The sequence below is a fragment of the Xyrauchen texanus genome, chromosome 33 (genome assembly GCF_025860055.1).
Source record: "Xyrauchen texanus isolate HMW12.3.18 chromosome 33, RBS_HiC_50CHRs, whole genome shotgun sequence".
Classification (NCBI taxonomy): Eukaryota; Metazoa; Chordata; class Actinopteri; order Cypriniformes; family Catostomidae; genus Xyrauchen; species Xyrauchen texanus.
In genome coordinates, this window is record NC_068308.1 from 34,772,164 (window position 1) to 34,796,309 (window position 24,146).

At 36.1% G+C, this 24,146-nt stretch overlaps 1 protein-coding gene across 2 annotated transcripts in view; it reads left to right on the top strand.

Moving 5' to 3' along the window:
- Window positions 1-24,146, top strand: part of LOC127626436 (cadherin-12) — a 221,021-nt gene that overhangs the window by 114,902 nt on the left and 81,973 nt on the right. For both annotated transcript variants that reach the window (XM_052102204.1, XM_052102205.1), the window contains exon 3: window positions 19,228-19,522. In XM_052102204.1, coding sequence (XP_051958164.1) covers window positions 19,228-19,522 — 295 coding nt within the window. The remainder of the gene's footprint in view (window positions 1-19,227; window positions 19,523-24,146) is intronic.

Genomic DNA, 24,146 nt, shown 5'->3' on the forward strand with positions numbered 1-24,146 from the left:
TAGATATTTTTTTTATTGTCTTCAAAGAGGAAATTTGTTTCCACCTTGGGTAGAAAACAAACACAGCAGCACCATACATATTAACCATCAAAACAATCACATAGCATATACAACGAATGCCAGAGCATAAGATGGCATCACAATGTCTGATTACTTATGTGTTTAATGCTCGTATAGCCATAGGAACAAAACTCCTACAATAACTGGCCTTTCTGCACATCAGTAGTCTATACCTGCGGCCAGAAGGAAGGAGGATGAAATACTGATAAAGTGGATGGTCTGGATCATTTAACATTTTATGTGCCTTCCGGAGCGTATATGAAATAACTGTTAAATCTGTTAAATTAGTGGTAGGAATACCAATAATTTTTCTCACTAAATTAGTTATCTTTAAGAGTTTGTTCTTATTGGTAACTGTTAGCATATGAAAGAAACAAATGGCACCATACTTAAGAACTGACTCAATAATACTTTGATACAGAAGAAGACTAGGCTGAACAGACAGATGTTTAAGTTTATGAATAACTGTAAGTCTCTGTTGACAACACTTGAAAATGAGTGTGCTGATTGAATGATGATGTTTATCCAATGTAATGCCAATATATCTGAAATGCTTCTCCTTTTCAACCATCTCTCTGTTAATGATAATATTGGAAGGGTAAATCAGTGTTTTGGAAGAGCCAGTTAAAACCAGTTCCTTAGTCTTTGAAATATTAAGGTAGAGAGAGTTATCACTCCATGTACTAAAATATGCTATGGAGCGTTGATAGTCCAAACAATAATCATTGTCCTTATTAAGCAGTGCAATAACGGCAGTATCATCTGCATATTTAAAGTAATGAGTAGTGGTAACTGGACTCTGACAATCATTTGTATAGAGAATATAAATAAATTGACTACGTACACACCCCTGAGGGGCGCCAGTGTTGAAAACAATAATGGGTAATAATGCATTGTCCACCTTTACCACTTGTGGTCTATTCGAAAGGAAATTATACATCCAATGTACTAGTGGTGATGGAACTTGCAGACACTGTAGTTTCTTGGTTACCTGATGTTGTTGAATTGAATTATAGGCGGAACTAAAGTCAATAAAAATAAGTCTGGCATAATTTCCAGGGATATCCAGGTGTTGAAGTACCTCTCTTCCGCTTATATGCAAATTGGAAACAATCTAAATATAGTGAAACATAAGGAAGCATAATATTTTAAACCATTTTCTCAAAGCATTTCATTATGATAGAGGTTAACGATACCGGACTGTAGTGATTCAGCTCTGTTGGATAGGTTTTTAACTGATGTTTTCCATATGACCGGTATTGTTGAAGTACAAAATGATCGAAGGAAAAGAGAATGAAGAACGGGGGTTAATTCCAGGGCACAGTTTTTCAAGACCCGACCTGGAATTCCATCAGGCCCTGGAGCCTTATTCGGTTTAAACCTAATAAGCTGGAAATAGACATCCTGCTTATTTAGAAGGGACTCTTAATCCAACTCTTGAGAAGGCAAATAATCCAAAAGGCTATCACACTCTGCTGAAAATCTGAGGTATCAAAACAAGCATAAAAATTATTAAGATTAACAGCAAAGGTAGTGGGATCTGAACATTTGAACATTTGAAAGGTTGATTTAAGGTAGTGGAGGTTTAAAAGGATGCCTTCTAAGTCTGCAATGCACACCTCCTCGCCTTCCTATTTTTCTATTTAAGCCAGATGTTAATATTATATCAGGTGGAATAAGGATAGATGGATTCAATTAGCAATGGTTAGAGTTACGGATGAGTAGAAGTTCATCTCGGGAATAGGTAAGTCTATGCCCCGCTCCGACATCATTTATTTGAATACTTCAAACAGCACAGTTACTAACAATCCATGTAATTATAAAAATAATCCAAATCCAACTTTTCCAATTTCCCATGATGTTTCAGCCATAGACAAACAAAGAAACGAACTGACCATGCTGTCACAGCTAGCACATGTGCCGAAAAGTCACTCCATATCGGGAAAAACTGGCAACTAGAATGCCAAGGATCTGCAAAGCTGACTTTGCTGTACATGGAGGATTTTTTGATGAGAACTCTTTGAAGTAGTTAATTCAAATTGTAATAGTAATTTTTCACATTATTAATGTGCTGTCAAATCTGTTTTGTTGCATCCAAGACAAGCACAGAAGTTGTATGATCTACTTCGATAGTGCTTTGATAGACATTTCTGGTGTTTTGTCCATTTTGGAACTTGACAGACGTGGACGCTTAATTCGCATGGGAGAAAGCTGTTTCAATTCTTTAAAATTTCTACTTTTATGTTCAACGGTAATACATAACAGCATACAGGTTCAAAACAACATGAGGCTGATTAAGTAATGGCACAATTTTTATTTTTTTGTGATCTATCGCTTTAAAAGTGCAAGCTATTGGGCCCTCGAGAAAAAGAGACAATTTCAGAAGAAAACATTGGGAAGACAACACGGGTAGAATAACTTCTATTTTCTTTACATTTTGTTTTTCCATCACAGCAGATATGCTGGTATGAAACACTATACTGTCAGGTCTCATCTGTCTTTTGAGCTTGACAGACTTTGATTTTTTGTTTATATACAGCTTTTCCACTTTTCTTTTTTTCTAGTCGTGATGCAGGTGTGTATGCTGCGGTTTTGATGTGGAAGTAGAATGTAGTATTCTGTAATTGCTTGTGATTTGATCAGCCGTTTATCCACCTGAGACTGTCTCCATCTGTTTGGAATGGTGTGTTTGTTTCATTAAAACAAACACAGACAGACAGACACACACACACACACACACACACACACACACACACACACACATATGTTTGTGTGGCTATCTTTATGAGGACTCTCCATAGATACAATTATTTTTATACTGTACATACTATCAATTCTATCCCCTACCCCTAAACCTAACCCTCACAAAAAACATTCTGCATTTATACATTTTCAAATAAATATTGTTTTGAATGTTTTTTAAGGGACTTGGATTATAGGGACACTAGAAATGTCCTCATGAACCAAATTTCACACACACACACACACACACACACACACACACACACACACACACACACACACACACACACACACACACACACACACACACACACACACAAGGATGCCAGTGTTCTACCTCGGAAAAAATAATTACAAGCAAAACTGTTTTCAGCATTTTACAGTGATATGTACCCCATAGCACTAGAACCGTGACAAACACAAATTCTAAACACTATTAAGTCACGGCAAATGCACCGTCTGCCCTGTCACTGAAAAACACACACTTTCGCAAACAAAACAAATGCACGGCACTCCTCTGTTCTCATTTGAATTCATCTTCAAAAGATGCAGTTTTTCACTTTGTCAACACTACAGATATTAAGCATGTACAACATGGAACCCTGATATCAACATGCACACATAATACTGATTTGAATCCAATACAGCAGTTACTGCATGACTGTTGACATGAATGATTTTAATCAATGGCATTAATCAATGTGCTGAAGGAATGCATTACAAATGAAAAGCTAGATGCAGCTACAATCATGCATGAAAATACTTACGAATGGATTGATCGGCAAACCTATGCAATGGAAGAACTGTGTAAACCAGTAATAATTCTGCTATTCCATGTATACCACGGTAGATATATATGCATGGCGTTATATAATATTTACAGTGGTGGCTCAGTGGTTGAGGCTCAGGGTTACTGACCAGAAGGTTGGGGGTTCAAGCCCCAGCACTACCAAGATGCCACTGTTGGGCCCTTGAGCAAGGCCCTTAACTCCAGATTGCTCCGGGGGGATTGTCCCTGTAATAAGTGCACTGTAAGTCTCTTTGGATAAAAGCGTCTGCCAAATGCATAAATGTGTTTTGTGAGGCACAATTGGAAATTCATTTTACGTTGTTTACAGTTTACAGCAACATGCCTGATTCATATAGTTCATCTGATGTGCAGTCCCAAGTGTCAATATATCAGCTATATATATATATATATATATATATATATATATATATATTTAAAAAAAGCATAAACACAGAGTGCTTCCTGGAACTGAACCAATATCTAACATTTCTAGGATTGCTCTTTTTACGTTTTATTTTTATAATTAAATTGTAGAGTCCCGAGAACATTCTAAGCTGGGAATAGCGTTGAAAAAAGATACATCCACAATAATACATTTTTGTTTAAAATGTTTTGCTATACATGTACACCTCTCATCCACACTAGAATGCTATGTTTCAAAAACACTCTCCATAACCACATATTTTGGAAATCTTTTATGTTAGAAAACTATAAAAAGGAGTTGCATTAGTGTTTATCTAAACAAAAACAAATAGTTTTTGTTTTTTCAACTCAATGAACATATAATGTTATATAATGCATACAGTATGTGTATACACACTGTAATGTTATATAATGACTTGTTATCTTTTGGTTTTCATCCATCAAGTAAAAAGAAGAAATAAATGTTTGGATCATTATTGCAGTGATTAATAGGTTTCAGCTGGCAATCATTAATTTAACACTAACTGATGCAGTGTGTACAGTAGCTTCTCATTTCTTAAACAACCATGTCGGAAGACGTATCCCGTGGTTGTGGAAAAGATGTTACTGTGTTTCATAAGGGGCAAATAATTGGCCTACATCAAGCAAATTAAACAACAAAGGAAATTGCTGAATTTAATGCAGTTGGGCTAAGAACTGTCTAACGCATTATTAAAACATGGAAGGAGAGTGGTGAACCGTTAGTTTTTTGAAAAAAATCTTGAATGACCGTGATCAGAGATCACTAAAATGATTGAAGTCACATCGTAAAAAAATTGTCAGTTGAATTCACGGCTATGTTTAATAGTTAAAGTAAGAGCATTTCCACACACACAATGTGATGAGAATTTACAGGATTGGGACTAAACAAGCTGTGTGGCCACAAGAAAGACACTTGTTAGTGAGACTAATTGAAAAATAAACTATTTCAGTTTGCTAGGGACCATAAAGATTGTACTGTTGAGCAATGGAAAAAGGTCATGTGGTCTGATGAGTCCAGATTTACCCTATTCCAAAGCGATGGGGGCGTCAGGTTAAGAAAGGAAGCGCATGAAGCGATGCACCCGTCACGCATAGTGCCCACTGTACAAGCTTCTGGAGGCAGTGTTATGATCTGGGGTTGCTTCAGTTGGTCTGGCCTAGGCTCAGAAATGTTATTCGGCAATAAAATGAAGTCAGCTGACTACCTGAATGAACTGAATGACCAAATTATGACAGCACAGGGCATATTCCAATACGACAGAATTTATAAAGAATGTAAGGCTTTATTCAGACTGCAGGCAAATCAAATTTTTTCTCAAATCTGATCTCTTCAGGCAGACTGTCCACACTATTAATTGCTAGTGATCAAATCAGATTTGCACGTTCAGACATAATCAACCTATCTGCATTGGTTGCTTTGGTAATGACATAGGCGTAACCACGTGACGATGCTTTCAAAACAGATGTGGGAAAAATGGAGGTGCATAATCTCGCTCTCCAAATAAGTGCCCTGTCCAGTCGCAGTGCACAACTCCACCGTTGCACAAGAAAGACTCAGCGACGGAGGAGACTGAGATCTCCCAATGTGGTTTGAATCAGATTCTGAACAATCTGATTTCATGTGGTTTTTTGCTGTCCAGACTATCAAAAACTCATCTGGATTCAATCTGGATATGCCAAAAATCAGATTTTTAGTGTCAGTCTGAACAAGGCCTAATGATATGTTTTGTTTTTAGCTAATAAATTCATTGTTATGACAAAAGCAAATATAAAGAGGCTATAAAGCAAGAATAAGAAATCAACCAAGGATTAATTAATGCCAAACAAGTCCAAAACTAGTCACTTACAAGTGTAATTATTAGACATGAATAACAATCTAACTGCTGGTCCATAAAATAAAGTTACCAGCAGAAGACCAATACAATTATTTTATTGTTCTTTTATTTGTTCTTTTATTAAAAAATAATCAAATGTAACAAAATACAAAATTAAATAAAATTGTTAATATAAAATAAAAATAAAAAACTCCGATCAAAGTACTTTTAATTTATAAATTATTTAAGGCAATATTATGGGTATACAAAATAGGACCTATATTACCATGTGGTTGTTTTACATATAAACCATTTAATTAGTTCAAAAATAACCATATTGTATATAAACAATTGCTATGAAATAAAATGACTCATACCTTGATGCAAGACTTAGGTCATACTGCCCAGCCTGAATGTATAGATATCTGCTTTTTCACAGAACGGATTCATAAACACACAGACAAACATGCAAGTTTAAAGTAAATGACTGTAGTGCTCAGAGTCGTTTCCTTAGCCCCTTGCAGGGAATGCATTTATTTAACTGAACTGGCTGAGTGTTCAAGGCCCGGTCTGAGTGTTTTAGCATGCTATGAGCGTGCAAAAACACCAGCCCTCATGAGGCTTCCGTATCCTGGTGTGTAAGTAATATCCAGCCACTAAGCTGCTGCTTCTTGTCCAAATCAAGCATGCATTTGATTGCGGACCAGACACCACAGTGAACTGTATGATCATGCACACAGTATGCATAGAAACATACACAAACCAACATATAATGCAGAATACAAAACACAAATTACTGGATCAATAAGACATGCTCAATGCCTCAGAGGCAGTGTAAATATCATGCAAGCACTTTTTTTTAGTAAAACAGACTCCCTAAAAAGCTTTATTTATTCCTCCAGTACATTAGATTCAATTGAGTCTGCAGGCGGCAGAACAGTCTAATTAATTGTCCCTATTGTGAGTCGCTCTCTCAGCACCTGGTGACCATAACGTATACAGCAAATGATCCAAACCAGTGGTTCAATTTGATTCATTGTAAAAAATTCACTGTCTTTATTGTAGAAATTGAAGCTGCAAATGGTATAATGGGGGTCTGACAGAAGACATCATTAGGAGTGAACATGTGAAGCCACAAACATGCTGTGGAACAGGTTTCCTTAATGTCCATAAGTTAATTTACAAAATATAAACATCAGCTTGTGTGCAAGGAATGGTCTATTACAATATAATCCATTCCCAAAAGAGGGGGGAAATACATCCTACACTAGCTTTCCTTTTCCCGACAAAATTTGAACCCAAAATCTTATTTTTGTTTTAAAATGTGTGTAAAGATAGCACTTATATAATTATCTACATAACAAAATGTGAATGGAGTCTGTTTGTTTGCAATTCAGGCCAAATTGAATTCAGAAAGTTTAGAACAAACCCAAAGCAGAATATTTTAAGAAACTCAATATAGTACTGCCTACATTTTGTAATCAATGTTATAAGTCAAATAAAAAAAAATCATACAAATGTAACGCTGAATAATATTAACCCTTCAAGGGCCCGTGAGAATTATTTTTATTGATAACTACAGTCTTGACCAAAACAACATAGATATTGTTTGAAAGCTTAGAAGTTGTACTTTTCAATGCATGCAGTCATTATTAACAAATCTAAACAAGTGCTTTGAAATTAGCAGGAAATCAGAAGTGTTCAGTTTTGGTAATTTATAAAAAAAAAAAAAAACATTTTTTAAAAATCACTGTACCATATTGTTGAAATCAGTAAAAACATCAAACTTATCAAATAGCCATTTGACATCTGCTCATAAAGAGTGGAATACAATCAGCCTATTTGACTTGCAGCCAAAAATGTAGCGAATAATAGCTATAGTACATGTCTTTGACAATTATGTTGGTGTTGCTTTAATGCTGCATTGTCACGTATAACAAATACACGTAACATAACATGTCACATAACATTACTTAGAGGAAGTGATTATCTTTCAAACGAGCCCACACACAAAGTAATCGGATGCACAGATCATTAGATAATCCACAAGAAGCACAATGTTACATATGGCCACCTGGAGATAAATGACACAGACTCAATGATGCAGACTCATTGAGTCAAAAGGCACTCATTCTGTGTAATACTAAAATCATGTCTGTATGACATGTCTCTCAACATGTCTCTAAACATTGTTGTGTTTGCATGTGTAATTAGTTTTTATGTACAATTATTATGTTTTATTTGTTTAAAGAGGACATGGAGACATTTTTGGACACTATGATAAATTATTTTATTGTAATACTACAACTTTTGATTGCTTGTCCATCCTTTATTAAAAACAAAAATCAATACACATATAACATGATTGGAATGTTTTTTTTTTGTTTTTTTTCACCAACCTCATCTGTGTGAATTTATATTCAATATTACAACTTCGTGCTCATGACAATAAAACCCTGTAATCTCGGTATTGGATATATTTTACACAAAAAAGGTTAGTAAGTTATTTTATTACACTAAAATCATGTTCACACATATAATGTTTACATCCTGTGGCTATATTTTTGAAACAGTTTGTATTTAAGCATGTATGGACTGGCCCCATTCACTTCCATAAGTGCCTTACTTTAACCACTTATATATATATGGCCAAAAGTTTTGGCAGTGACATACATTTTGTGTTTCGTAAAGTTTTGTGCTTCAGCTGTTGTGGTGTTGATTCACATTGTTTCTAGATGCAGAGTGATCAGATGCATTTTAAATAATTGCTATTTTTATATAATTGATAATTGAACTTTATCACAGAAACCCAAATTTCACAGTTTTTTGGCCCTGGCACAAAATGACCAGATAACATAATTTCACTAATCATATCAGCCGCACCTGGAAAGTGTGAATGAGTATTAGCCAGATGAAATCACTCTATCATTCTGATTGGATTATAAGAGCAGACTGATTGCTATAAGAGGAGGGAAGAAGTGCTTCCAATCATTTTGTTCTTGTTCACAACGGTTACCTCTAAAGAAAGACATGCAGCCATCGTCACTTTGCATCAAAATGACCTCACATTTAAGGAAATTGCTGCAAAGAATATTGCACCTGAAAGAACCATTTATTGGATCTTCAAGAACTTCAAGGAGAGAGGTTCAACTGCTTGAAGAAGGCTTCAGGACATCCCAGAGTGTCAGGACCGTCTCCTCCTGAGGAGTCAGCTACGGAATCATGTCACCTCCAGTGCAGAGCATGCTCAATATTGGCTGCAGGTTGGTGTGAGGCGAAGACTTTTGGACAATGGACTGGTGTCAAGAAGGGCAGCAAAGAAGCCACTTCTCGACAAGAAAAACATCAAGGACAGACTGAAATTCTGCAGGAAGTACAAGGATTGGACAGTAGAAGACTGGTGCAAAGATATTTTCCTCAGATGAAGCCCCCTTCTGACTGTTTGGAACATCAGGAAAATAATTGTTAGTCCAGAGAAGAAAAGGTGAACACTACCATGAGTCCTGTGTCGTGTCAACAGTGAAGCATCCTGAGACCATCCATGTGTGGGGTTGCATTTCATCCAATGGAGTGGGCTCTCTCACAATTCTGCCCAAAAACACTGCCATGAATAAAGAATGGTATCAAAACGTCCTGCAAGAGCAACTTCTCCAAAGATCCAGGAGCAATTTTGTGATGATCCGTGCATTTTCCAGCATGATGGAGCACCATGTCACAAGGCAAGAGTGATAATGAAGTGGCTCAGAGATCATTACATTGACATTTTGGATCTGTGGTCAGAACCTGTGGTCAATCCTCAAAAGGCGAGTGGACAAACAGAAGCCCACAAATTGTGATCAACTCCGAGCACTAATAAGGCAAGAATGGATCGCCATCAGTCTGGATTTGGCCCAGAAGCTGATATCCAGCACGCCAGAGTGAATTGCAGAGGTTATGAAGAACAAGGGTCAACACTGTAAATATTCACTTTTTGCATAAATTGAATGTTTTTGCCAATAAATGCCTTTATAACTTATGAAGTTCTTATCATTGTTTTCAAGCAGTGGGGATTTCTTTAAGACTGCAAGGGAAGCTCAGCTTCCCCTATAATGTCAAAAAAATAATGGTCAAATATGTACTATTGTGTAAACAATTTATTGACTAAAAATGCGTTAGAACACGTTCATCTCGAAGACAAGTTCGTTCAGAATCAGCTACATTACATATAGCAGGTCGGCTGACTCGATTTACTTCTCATACATTCCCGTAGCGTCAGTGCATTTCCCTGTTGAAGCCGAGCGTCCATTGACTTCAATGGGGCTACTCTGAACAGATTTTTTCAGTGCTCCGAAAATAGACGGTCATTGGATAAATGCTGCGATTATGTCCCGCCCACGGACGCTCAACGTCTCTGGGGGTGAATGAGGAGTGGGCTGGCCCGGACTCCGGGCTTCCGCGTGATGATTGGAGGATCTTTCGAAAGACTGCATCTCCTTTTGATTGACAGCGAATCTGTACTATAAGAAGTCACTGAAGCTATTTCACGCTCAGTCCCATCGCGGATTTCTCAAGTGTAGTCGAAAGACAAACTGCTGCAACCTATTTCTTTATATTTGTTTGGCGAAATTGCTAGTCAATTTGCATAATACATTTCACACAATTATACACCACATTCCTTGTTTCAGTTTTACCAAGTTTAATATATTTTGTTTTAGAGCGTTCGTTCGTTCGTTCGTTCATTCATAGGGCAGAATTTACTTTTAAATAAGTTTATAATGTAGGCCGAAAATGAGCTTCCCCTCTTTGAAAGACCAGCAGCCACCACTGTTTTCAAGTATACCATAGAAACATGTGAAAAAAATAATCTACAAATACTAAAGCAGTAAACTTTGCAAAACACAAAATGTATGTCACTGCCAATACATTTGGCCATGGCTGTATATATATATATATATATATATATATATATATATATATATATATATATATATATATATATATATATATATATATGTGTGTGTGTGCAAATAATGCAATCTTAAATATTCAAAAATATTCCTAATGTAATTTAATATTCAAAAGGTCATAATCCTTAACTAATTAATAAAATATTATTGCTATATAATGGCTCTAGCAAATGATGTGTGGGTGAATACACATCTAACAGGTTTCTAGCATCTTCAAATTCACTAAACATCTAAATGCATTCTGTTTCTCCCCCGCTGTCTTCTCTGATTTGGCGTTTTTGGATTACTTTCCGCAAAATTTGCATATAAATAACATATGTTTCACTTTATTACTCATCTGAGCTTGTCAATTGATGCTTAATGACTTGAAGTTGTGATGTGTGTATGAAAAACATAAATAGCAAGTGTGTCTGCTGATAGTCTAATGAGCATCTGTAAAGGCCGTTTACTCTGTTCACATTCCTCTCATTCCAGGAAAATATTTCATGAACTCATTATCAAAATGAGATGCTTACCAACTCGCTTTAAAAGTTGGTGCGGTTTCTTTTAAAGAATAATTAGGACCCAGCCGGAACTAAATGCACCACTCTCATTTAAAAATCCCTTTATGTATAATGTAATTGGTTACTATTGTTATGCAAATCCATTTTTTAATTTGCATCACCTAACTTCTAGCTATTATTGGAATAATTGTTCAGTTTTTCCCTCTTTTGAAGATCTATAACCTTTTCCCCCATGCTTTTTATTTAATTAACTTTTTAATATGCAGATATGAGACAATGAACCAATCTGATATAGAAGCACTCTTTCTGTATTCATCTGATTTACCGTGCACTCTAGAAATTATGCAGATTGGGAAAACAGCAGCGTTTTCTATACATTTGACAAATCTTTGATTGATGCTTCTACAAATGATAGAAACTAACATATGATTAGTTTTAGACTCTGTTTTGGGTGGAATTATCTGTCGTAATCATTATTTTACACACTTCTTTAAGTTGATAGAGTTACTATTTTTAGCAAGTTATACTTAGTAAGTCAAGACTATGATGAAAATGTTAAAACTATAAAATATTGTTCTCAGTGCTTTCTCAAAAAAATAACACATAATTATTCTATGCTCAGTCAACTTCAGAGACACTTTTGTCTCTAAGACTCACACAGCAAGCCAAAAAATATGAGAAGTCTGCTCTGTCATATAGCCTGAGGGCAGAAAATGAGCGAAAATGTGATTTGAGCAAAAAAAAAAAAAAAACGTGATAACATAATGTGAAGATAGAATTAGGTCAAGTTCATTTACCTGCAGGCTAGCTGCAAATCAGATCCTCAGTGTTCAAATCAAAGAAACTCTTTTAAGCATGCTGAAATGTGGTGTGAGGGACTAAATACATCTGTCTATGAAGGAATAAAAGTATTGTCTTATCCTTTCATTCAGAAAGTTTTCCTTCTGAAATAAATTACACATTAAATTTCCAGAATCTCCCGATATGTTTAAATAGCATACTCTGGACTTCCGTTCGGGGCTCCAACCAAGATGGCCGCATAACTCTAACGTGCAAAACTGTTTTAGCAAGCAATTACCGTCGAGTCGTTGCACTGCATCTTCACTGGCTGAGAGACTTTGTCGACCAGACCTCAAACCCTAATCTTCAACTTCTCAAATACAACGACCGTCAGGTGATCCTTAAGGCCTACAGGTAGTCTCCGACGACGATCCAGCACAGCGCAGCTCTTACTCTTCACAGATTACTCCAATGTGACCCTTCAACGGCTTTTCTCCCCGTAACCACACAGGTGGTTAAAGAGATTCACGGATGGCATTTGACTCCTTATGTCTCTTCTGTGTCGCCTTAGCGAAGTGAAGAACACAATATTTATATTTTGTCCTAGATGTGATGGTGTTTCCCTTCTCAGAGTTTTGCTCACGTGATATTTTCGATTCGGGATATGCCGAAGGATATTTCTGTTGGAACTGTCTTGGTTGACTCCAAGGAATTGTATAATTGTTTTCGTTTGCTAGTCCTTGCACGCCGTTCAGTTTGTTACCCTGGCTGGCTAGCAAAGTCCATTTATCTGTTTATTTGTGTGTTTGTGGTTATCATTATTCCGTGTCATACTCTATTAAGCTCCTTCCTTTTTCTCTGCACTCAGGATGTCTCCATTTGTATGTTTTATATGCTCATGGATGCTATCACGTGAGTGAATTCACTGTTATTTCTCAGAATGTACATGGTCTTAATGACCATGTTAAACGGGTGAAATGTCTTGATTTTTTGCGAAGGAGAAAGGCTCACGTTGCATTTATACAGGAGACTCATTTAAAACAGCAGAATGTTCTTAGATTTCAGAATAAACATTATAGACTTCTTGCACGCTCATGTGCTTTGAATAAAACTAAAGGTGTATTACTTTTATCGGAGAGGAAATTAAGTTTGCAGATACATCAAGCTGGAGGGGATTCTAACGGTAGATTCTGTTATGCTATAATCGCTTTGAATTCTTCTAAATATATACTAATGTCAGTTTATGCCCCTAATACTTTTGACCCAGTTTTTTTTCCGATGATATAAAAACAAAGCTGCTGTCTTTAGATAATATTCCTATTATTATAGGAATTTTAATCTTGCGGCGGATAGTATGCATAGATCTGGTCTTGGTATTCCTAATCAGACCACTGTGTATATAACATTTTCAATGCTTTTATGAATTACTTAAATGTTGTGGACTCCTGGCACACTTTGAATCCTAATGTAAGTGATTATATTTTTTATATTGCTTCACAATATTTTTTCTAGGATTGATTATGTTTTAGTTTCATCTGTCTTAATGAGCTCCTGTCGGAGTGCTGAAATCCTGCCAAGGGTTATATCAGACCATGCTACGGTCCAACTTAAATTTTATCAGTCTCATGTTCCTCCTCGCTTTAAGCGTGTGTGATTTAATGTTTATCTCTTACAGTGTGAAGAGTTTCTGTAATATATCAAGAAAGATCTTGACAATTTTATTAATATAAATAACACTCCAGATGTAAATCCTCATACTCTTTGGGAGGTAACAAAATGCGCTATTAGAGGTAGTTGTATTTCTTGCTCTTCTATGGTTGCTAGGGCTCGGAATGAGAAAATCGCTTCCTTGGAAAAAAATATTCAAGACTTGGGAGGCTACAGCAATCTCATTATTATTCAGATAGAGCTCATCTCTTAGATTCATTGGAAGCTGAATTTAAGTGTGAGATCTGAGTTTGTAATACTTAGAACTAGACAGCTGTATTAGGAACAAGCTAATAGACCAAGTAGACGTCTTGCTCTACGACTCAAAGAGTCAGAGAGACTTGCACCTATAGACTCTGTTAGGGATCCCTCTGGTGCAGTCCAAACTAATCCTTATCTTGTTAATACAGTGTTTCATAATTTGTATACTAAATTGTATACATCTGAACCTCTAGATGATTGTGCTGATATGGAGGAATTCATTGAGGGCCTTACTTTTCCATATCACTGTAGATCAGATCAGAACAATTAGATAAGCCAATTTCTTTAGAATAATTAAGATTAGCTGCAGTCTCTATGAAGATGAACAAGTCTCCTGCACATGGCGGTATACCTCCAGAACTTTTGTTGGTGCTTTGGGACTTAATAGGCCCTTAACTTGTAAAATCCACTGAGTACTCATTTGAGGTCAGTTATTTCCATAGAGATCAAAGGGTTGCCTTGATCTCATTGCTGCTGAAGAGTGGTATAGATCCACTGGACTGCGGGAGTTACAGACCTCTGTCTTTATTGAATACGGATATTAAGTTATATGCAAAAGTAATCGCTGAGAGGATCAATATCTCTGACCTGGTGCATCCGGATCAGCCTTTATTAGGAGCAGATTAGCTTCATAATTGATGTCAGCTTGAGATCTGACGTTCAAATGCCATTTTAAATTTAGATGCGATGAAAGCGTCTGATATATTAGAGTGGAGGTTTCTGTGGTTTATCTACTCATTAAAGTAGAACTGCTTGCGTATCCACAGGATTTGCGGTGTTGGTGCAATTTCCTTTGGAGAGGGGAACAAGGCAAGGGTGCCCTCTTTCCTCATTGTTTGCTTTCGTTGGAGCCTCTAGATGTGGCTGTTAGACAAAATTCTTTAGTCTCCCCAATCTAGATTAAGAACACTATTCATTACATTTCTTTATATGCAGATTATATAATAATTTTTCTGTCATATATAAATAAGCCTTTACCTCAGCCTTAATATTGTTTGATATATTTGGCTTGTTTTCGGGCTCCAAATTTAACTGGTCAAAATCTATTTTGATGCCTCTCAATATTTCTCCAGAGGATGTGACTCCACCAGCTTCACTATCTTTAGTAATACAGACTTCCGGTTTTACTTATCTGGGAGTGAATATCTGTAGGTCCCTTTCCCATATTCGTAAAGTAAATTTCAACCTCATGCTAGATAAAATCATGGAGGATCTGGACAGATGGTCACCTTTGCAGGTTTCTCTCTCTGGCAGGATTTCAGTACTAAAAATTAATGTTATTCCTCGGATCAATTCTTTGTTTTCTAAGATACCATTTACTCCTCCCAAAATTATTTTTAAGGATATTGATGTGCTGTGCAAGTACTTTTTGTGAAAAAAAAAAAAGAGATCCAAGCACTTAAATGCCCTAAGGAATATGGCGTTCTTGCTTTACCTTACTTTAAGTTTTACTTTTGGGCTTTTCAACTCAGATTTTTTAAATCTTGGTTTGATCCCTTGTCAGAAATGTATTGCCGCTCTATAGAGCAGGAATTGGGTTTCCCTCTTAGACTACAAGATTTACCATTTTCAGGTGTTAAGCAGCGGACTTCTTTATTGAAGTTGGATCCCATAATTCATTGCTCCCTTGAAGCTTGGAAATGCTCTTGTGAGTACCTTGGTAATAATATGAAGTTCCATAGATCTTCTCCAATTTGGTTTAATAATGTCCTGTTGACAGGCTTCAGACCTTTTGTTTTCAAACCCTGGTCAAATAAGAATATCCAAACAGTGACATCTTTTGACATGGACGGTCTATGGTCCTTTCAGGATCTATGTTATAGTTTTTTACTTCCTGGCTCAAATTATTGTTTCTCTCTTCGATTATGATCAGCTTTATGGGCATATGGTGTCCCATGGGATTTTCAATTTAAAAAAATCATCATTTGCTTGAACATTTGCACAGACTTAATTCAACTAAGGGTTTGGTCTCTTATTTATATGATCTGTTTAATACATTTAAAAGCCTGACATCTGGTGCTCTTATTGTGGCAAAAAGACCTCTATACTCGGTTACAGATTTGAATTGGGATACCATTTTGACTTCATTAAAAATCTGACCCATCAACTGATACTGATAAGCTGGTACACAGGATTTATGTCACACTTGTCGAGCTTATTTGATGAAGCTATCCTATGACAAAACATGCAATAAATGTAACACTGGTTCGGTCGGTGATTGCATTCATATGTTCTGCCAATGTCCTTGCATTATGACTCTTTGGCTGTATGTGATTGATAAAACTACTGACCTTCTCAGAGTCGATGTTCCACTCTGTCCCGGTTTGCTGGTACTGGGAGATGACTCGAACCTGTCACTTAATTTACAGCAAAAGAGACTGTTCATGGCTGCTTTAACGGCATCTAAGAAAGCAATTTTAAAGGGCTGGTTCGATCCACACTGCTATCTTGTGTAGATCTGACGCTCTTATTTTTTGGATGTTCTTATTCTGGACCGAGCGACAGCTAAATTCCATAAGGCAACACCAAAATCAATTCAGAGTTGGACAGCTGCTATTAGTTTCGTCAATGACCTTGTATGTTGACAGAGTACTCTGTTTTTAGTGACATATGTTTTGTTTTTGCCTTGTTTTTCATCAGAGGGTGTGAGTGTGTATATATATATATATATATATATATATATATATATATATATATATATATATATGTATCATATAAGTATGTATATGTGTAGGTATGGATGTATATACATATATATGCATATAGATATGTTGTATATTTACAGCTTTTTCCATAATTGTTATGTTTTTTAAGTCTTCTCTCCCTCCTAGACATAATTATATCTTGCATGGAATTGTAGTTTTTTGTTGTTGTTTTTTTTGAGTGTGTGTGTGTGCGTGTGTGTTACTGTTTGTCTTTGTTGTGTCTTGTTTTATAAAAAAATGTTGTGTGTGTTTTCCTTTTTGTAAATGAAAACCAATTATAAGTTATTTGAAAAAAAAAAAAAGTTATGCTAGTTATGCTAGTTTATGTCAGTCATTTACATCTATTAGACATTGCACCTAACCATGCATTCTCTTCCACTAACTGAAGAACATCAAGTAATACCATGAACTATACTACGAAAAAATAATGGCAATATTTTGTAACTCCCCTAAATAAGCATGCTCTCTCTGAAGATATCCAAATATCAGTTTAATCTGATGTCTAAAACCCAGTCAACATCAATGGTTTGTTATGTTAACTCTGCTACTAGGCCAAGAGCTAGGCATAAGCAGCAGGGAAGATAGCAGAAGGCAGGCAACAAAGTGACTGTAAAAAACTGTCTGTCTGTTTATTGAATAATCTTTAGTTGTGTCTTTCTCAATACTACACAAGTTCAACAAGTGTTCTTATACCATGCAAAGACATTTGACATGACAAAGACATGACAAAACATTGCCCGTGATGTTGAAGACATGGCGATAATTCCAAATATCTAACAATTGTGAAGATGAAACATCACACAACATAAGATTAAACAGAAACAATATTGCTTAGCAAGAGCAAGAAACAAGATAAACAGAAAAGTAATAAGTAAAATGTAATATATAAAATGAATGTAAAGAAATGTGTAAATATACAAGAAAGTAATATGAAAGAATTAAAGACCTACATAAACAAAGTACAACACAGATGTTTGTTTGCTATCTTGAAGCTGCAAACACGCCCAGCTTGCTTTTAAAAAATAATTTTAAATATCATTAGATCCATCAGCTGCGTCTTGCTGTGTTTTAATGTCTTGCGCAGGATCGGCAGGCTATTAAGACACAGTGTCAGGTTAAAAAGAACTTTAACACCTGCGTTCTTTTCAATTCATAGCACTGGAATGTGTTAGGTCTGAACGGCCCCTAGTAGAAATCTTACTGAAATAAACCTCATAGATGACTCGAGACACCTGCTTTTTTTAAAAAAGAAATCTGTCATGCTGTCTTTCTTTTAAAAAAAATTTTAAGCATAAGAACACATTAGGTCTGAATGACTCCTAGAAGAATTCAAACTGAAATTAATCTTCATAAATGACTGATTTGGAACACTTTACATAAGGAACACGCTCCTCATAAAACAGTGCTCCTCAAGCAGAGCGCATAGGAGACTCAAGTCACAATTGAGCGCAACAGATGCCTGCCCACTTTTTCAACAATCTGGGTTCCAGAAGTATTTTTCCCATTCATTTTTCCCATAGGGATTTCATAAAACCCTTCATAAAAAAGGACACAAATACAAAGACCATGTACTTACGTCTATCCGAAGCATTGCAAATAAAAAATTTAATAAAATGGATAAGTATGGATCAGTATTTTCCCATCAGGATCACAGGTAGTGTAGTTCTTTACCGGGAATTCCGCTACTAAACACGATGTAGTAAAACAATCCAGACTGATGGCTTCAACAGAAGCATATACCATCAAATTACAACATTGGAGCTCATGGTAGGCCTGCCTTTATATGTCTATAAGTTCAACTATAATAATCAATAATTTTATTTTTATTTAATTTTTACTTCTGTAACCCGACCGAGGTGCTCTTTTCATTTCAACAGAGTTTGGCATTAACATGTTGCTAAGCTAACAGCGTGATATTCTAAGTAAATCAATCAATAAAAAAAATACATAGCACACACAAATACAGGTTAAGCTCAATCGTCAGCATTTGTGACGTTGTGTTTATTGTCAAACAAAAAGGCAACAAGTGAAGTGAATGGGGCAAAAGGCAGAAATGTGAAGCTTATCATTTTCTAAAATCAGTCTTCTGTTATTATTTGATCTGTTATGTATTTTTTATTAACATGTTTCAGTTTTTTTTTTGTGTTTTAGGGTTTACTGTGTTACGTTTTAAGTTGTAAAATTGTAAATGACTTTACTCTTAAAAGGTTAGTTATCACATTAAAATCATTTTAACATGCATATTGTTCACATCTTGTGGCTTTTAAACAGTGAGTATTTTAACATTTATGGATCGGCCCCATTCACTTCCATTGTAATTGCTTTGGGAAAGTCGAAATTATAATTTTTATTCTGTAATCAACATTATGCCACAACTGCTGCCGAATGAGCTAATCTTGTATTGAACCTGGAAAAGAGTTTATATCTTTATGTTCTTCATAATTTGACAATTATTTTTCTTTCCATCTACATTAGTTACACACTGACCTGGATAAAGGGGATAGCGGAGTGAAGTACACTCTCTCGGGTGAGGGGGCCGGCACCATCTTCACCATTGACCAGACCACTGGGGACATACATGCTTTACGCAGTCTGGACCGTGAGGAGAGGCCTTACTACACCCTTCGAGCGCAAGCGGTGGATATTGACACCAACCGGCCACTGGAACCAGAGTCAGAGTTTGTCATCAAGGTGCAAGACATCAACGACAATGAGCCAAAGTTCCTGGAAGGTCCCTACACTGCTAGCGTACCAGAGATGTCACCTGTGGGTAAGAACAAGGATCACTAACCATCTCATGACATGTCATAATCCAATTAATCACAAAGCATCACAATATCCTAATTTTATCTTGATGAGAGACCCAGTATGTCCAAGAAAGAAAGAGTAAATCTTCGGCTTCGGTTTTTGTTTCTCACAAATTATATAAGTGGTTCTGACCGCATTGAGAAATGATGATCTCAGAGTTTGTAATTATTTGTCGACCTGCTTGTTAATTGTTGAACTGTTGGACATAATATAAATAGATATTTATAAAATATTGATACATTATCATGAGAAAAAGTATCGCAATATATTGATATATGATTGTGTCTGCACAGCCCTAGTAAGAACTCTTCTGAGATGTTTGCTTCAGGTGGATTATACAGTATGTTATGAGTACAGTGAAATGCTCACAGTAATTGCATGGCCAGGTCGTTCCATAAAAGGTGGTGTAGAAAATATAGAGTAAGTGACTTCGAAAGATGTGAATAAGGGTTTTTTCAAATGGCACAGTCTTGTCATCTATAATGATTAAAAATGCAAAACTTTTCAAGATGATGTTTGGGCTACTTTTGGTCAAACTAACTAATAATTCATCCCCAAAAGCACTGCCACTGCTCTTTCTAGTGTAGTTGCCTTCTAAAGCAGCTAAATGATGGTTGCTTTTTCGAGTAGCTCTCCAAGGTCCTGCAAACTTAGAAATGAACCTACAGTGCCAGTCTTCATTTTTGGCACACTTGATTAAATATAAGTTTTAAATTATTTGAAAACTCATTGATCTAAATGCTTTGGATATGTGGAAGGCCAGATGTACAAATATACAAGAGGATAAGTACATCAGAGTCTCTAGTTTGAGAAATAGATGCCTCACATGTCCTCAGCTGACAGCTTCATTGAATTCTACCCGCTCAACACCAGTTTCATGTACAACAGTAAAGAGAAGACTCAGGGGTGCAGGCATTATGGGAAAAATTGCAAAGAAAAAGCCACTTTTGAAACATAAAACAAAACAAGCCAGCCAACCAAGCCAGTGCATATGCACTGAAATGAGTCGGTATTTGGAATTAATGATTCTGCGTAGAAATACTGATATCATTAATTTATATATAGGAGAGCTAATCCAACCATTATTTAAATCTATCAGATAATAATGCATGAGCTCCAAATCCCCACCAAACTGGATTATACAGTCCTAGTAGGATTTCACATGGTAGATTCCTTGATTGTATTACTGATCATGTCACCAAGGCATCTGCTCTCACACTGTGCTCTGGGTGATGATAGCGGTTAGAGGGACCTTATTCAGTTACTGTCTCTCTCTGGTTCTCTAAAAAGACTCATCTCCAAAGCTAGCCAGAAGTTTTATTGATTTCCACCCAGCCTAATCCAATTGCCATAACAACTTGAAGATCAATTTAGCAATATCCTATTGCACACATTGCAGAGCTTGTTAAAGTCATAATGGCTTCCATTATTTGGACAAATATTCTTTATCACAATGTCAAATATGATTGTAGACAATGCATCTATCCCTGAGGTCACGTTAGGGAACTATGTAACATGATGCTAAGTTCTTGCAAACGTGGTGATCAATGAATTGGTGGTTAGAGCTCTTGTGTTGCATAACGTTGAACTGGATATTGTACAGATTTATAGTCAAAAGGTGAGACAAGAGCACAGAAGGATTTTGTGTGGTAGTATTTTGAAACCTTGCCATAATTCTACTGCAACGGCTTCAAAAAAACTCACAAAAAGGGCTTTTCCATTATCGGACCGAATGGTTGCAGTAGCATTTCCACTTGAGTACAGTTCGGCACGGAACAATGACAAACCATTCTCTGCTCAGATTTCTCGGCTCGGTTAGTTAACCATGCTCAACTGTGCTGGTGGAATGGTACACCCTCATGCCATCCCAGATGTGTATGACTTTCTTTCTTCTGCTGAACACAAACACAGATTTTTAAAAGAATAGCTCAGCTCTGTTGGTCCTCACAATGCAAGTGAATGGTGACCAGAATTCAGAAGGTCCAAAAAGGACATAAAGTCAGCATAAAAGTATTTCATAACACTTTATTGTTTAATTTATTGCATTCTGGTGTGGAGGTGACTTTCACTTGTATTGTGAGGACCTACAGAGCTCAGATATTCTCCATGCATATGTACAAATATGCGTCCTTAGCAAACCCTTCAAATAAATCTATCTCGAACACAGTGAAATGTTTTTACACTTAAAAAGCAAGTTGAGATCTCAGCAGCAGCTTTCACTTGGACTTTAATTAAAATAACTAGGTAATATGTCTGTTTAAAAGAAGGAAAGAGTGTAGAGAGACAGACTAATAAAATACAGAGTTGAACCGACAGAAAGAGTGAGACAGTTGGGAATGAAGATTTATAGTTATAGGAAGAATTATTAAATGTGTGGTTTGTTCGTTATATTTTCATGAAAAACTAGTTAAATACAATAAAAGATATAGTGATTAATAAGCCAATATTAGGGTTTCAAAATCTATTTTTTACATCAAAATATTTATAAAAGTTTCAGCTGAATAAAACAAAATCCTCAAGGAATTAAAACCAGCACAGTTTAATTAAATATGCTTCAGAGACAGTGGACTCTTGCATGAGGCACATCTTTGCCTGCTATTGAAAACTTATGTCAAAGCTTGGCGTGTCCTATTCAGCAGTGGTTGTAAATTATCTGGTCCAAGTGATTACTGAAGTGGAAAATGCATCTTTTTTTCCAACCGCACTGTTGTGTTTGTGTACTTTGTTTGTGATGTATTGATCTAATTCAGTCTGAATAGGTGAATTAAATGGAGGCATTTCATTATGGATTAAAATGGACTTGTCTAAACTAAAGCCCTGCCAGGTTATTACCATAATGCATACGTATCACTTCTGAATAAAACACACGATGTCTTTATAATATAATCTATATATTATATAATACAATTGAAAGAGATTGAAATTACATCTTATGAAAGCTCCAACTGTAAAATGAAAAATAAAAGCAAAATCACTTTTGTTACAACTCTCTGCATTTTTTTTCCTGATTCACATACTCTTTATTCAGTTAAAAAGTGTTTGTTCAACTATAAATTCAAATGTCATCCCAAATCCCCATTACTTGTTGTTTTCTTCAAAATGGATGACAAAAGGAGGCCGAAAGTTAAAGACTGACAGCCTTAGTCCCCATTAACTTGTATTGTATTGAAACTAACATTCTTGACAACCCCAGCCCCCTTTCCCCTTAATTATTTGGTAATGACATTCTAAAAAATAACAATAATAATAATAATAATACTCACCACTTTTATTTTATGGAAGAAACAAAGTCATACAGGTTTGGAACAATGTGAGAGTGAGAAAAATAAATAACTGAATTTTCATATTTTTGGGTGAACTATTCCTTTTGAAAAGCATATAGGGTCTTTAAGACAAAACACAAACCACAAGCTGAATGTACAATTACAGAGAGTGTACGGTTTGTGATGAGAATGGAAAGGTCTGCCTTCAGAGTCGTGGAGTAATTGTACAGATTTTAAATCAAGGACATTTCCCAATGGAAGTTCTTTTCAACTAGCTGATACAATTACCTTTGATTTCTCACTTCTCTCTGTGTGCACGCACACACACACACACACACACACACACACATACACACACCATTGTGCTTTTGATTATTGAGCCTACTTAGCTCGACTCCTATGTGACCTCGGATCCCAGACTGCTCCATAAAAAAAAAATTTCTCTGCTAAAATCGGTGGATGCTTTCCGAATGTCTGAGCTGCTCCTCCCAGTGGCCAAAGCAGGAACTATAGTTGTGACACCATATGCAAACCGTAACAGTACTGAGACTGTTACAGCTTTCTTTCACTTACTTTTTTGACACAGGACAAGCGACTTTTTGGGGCATGAAAATGTATTACATGGTGGCACTTGTCCAGAATTCGTCGCATTGGGTCTGAATATAGGTGGCAAAACATTTTGAACCAACATGGCGATTTCCTGTGTGATCATGCTGCTCAACCAGACAGCCATATCCTAAGAGCGACATCATGTAGGATAACCCGATGAAAAAGCATGAAAACTTTTCTTTTTTTTTTAAGAAATACATTTGTAATTTGAAACATATACGTATAACGTATAAAAGCATGTCCACTCACGTGAGATGAAGACTCTAGTCATATCAGTAACCTTATAAAAGCTATTTTATTCTACATGGAGAGGGTCCCTACAGGATCACATGAGCAGCAGAATACTATTCGCTTAATCTCAGTAACCGTCCTGTTATTTGACTCTTTCACTTATTGATTAAACTAATCATGGCTGACTGTGAATAGTGAATTTCTACAGTGGCATCAGTAACTGCATACATGGCCTTAGACTTCTCTTATTTACATCTGGCAAGACTTGATTATAGTTATCTGGTGGCACCAGCAATAATAGAAATAATAACAGAAATGTTCCGTCTGCAGAATAAGCTGCTACAGCTACAGTGAGGACTATGATGCTCTTATAAACCAGTCTATTCACATTTTGCTTTATAAGATCATGAGTATCTTTTATTCGACCGGTCGAAGGGGAAGTGATTCATTTCATTTTCATTGCCATTCAGATCAAGGAAAAGA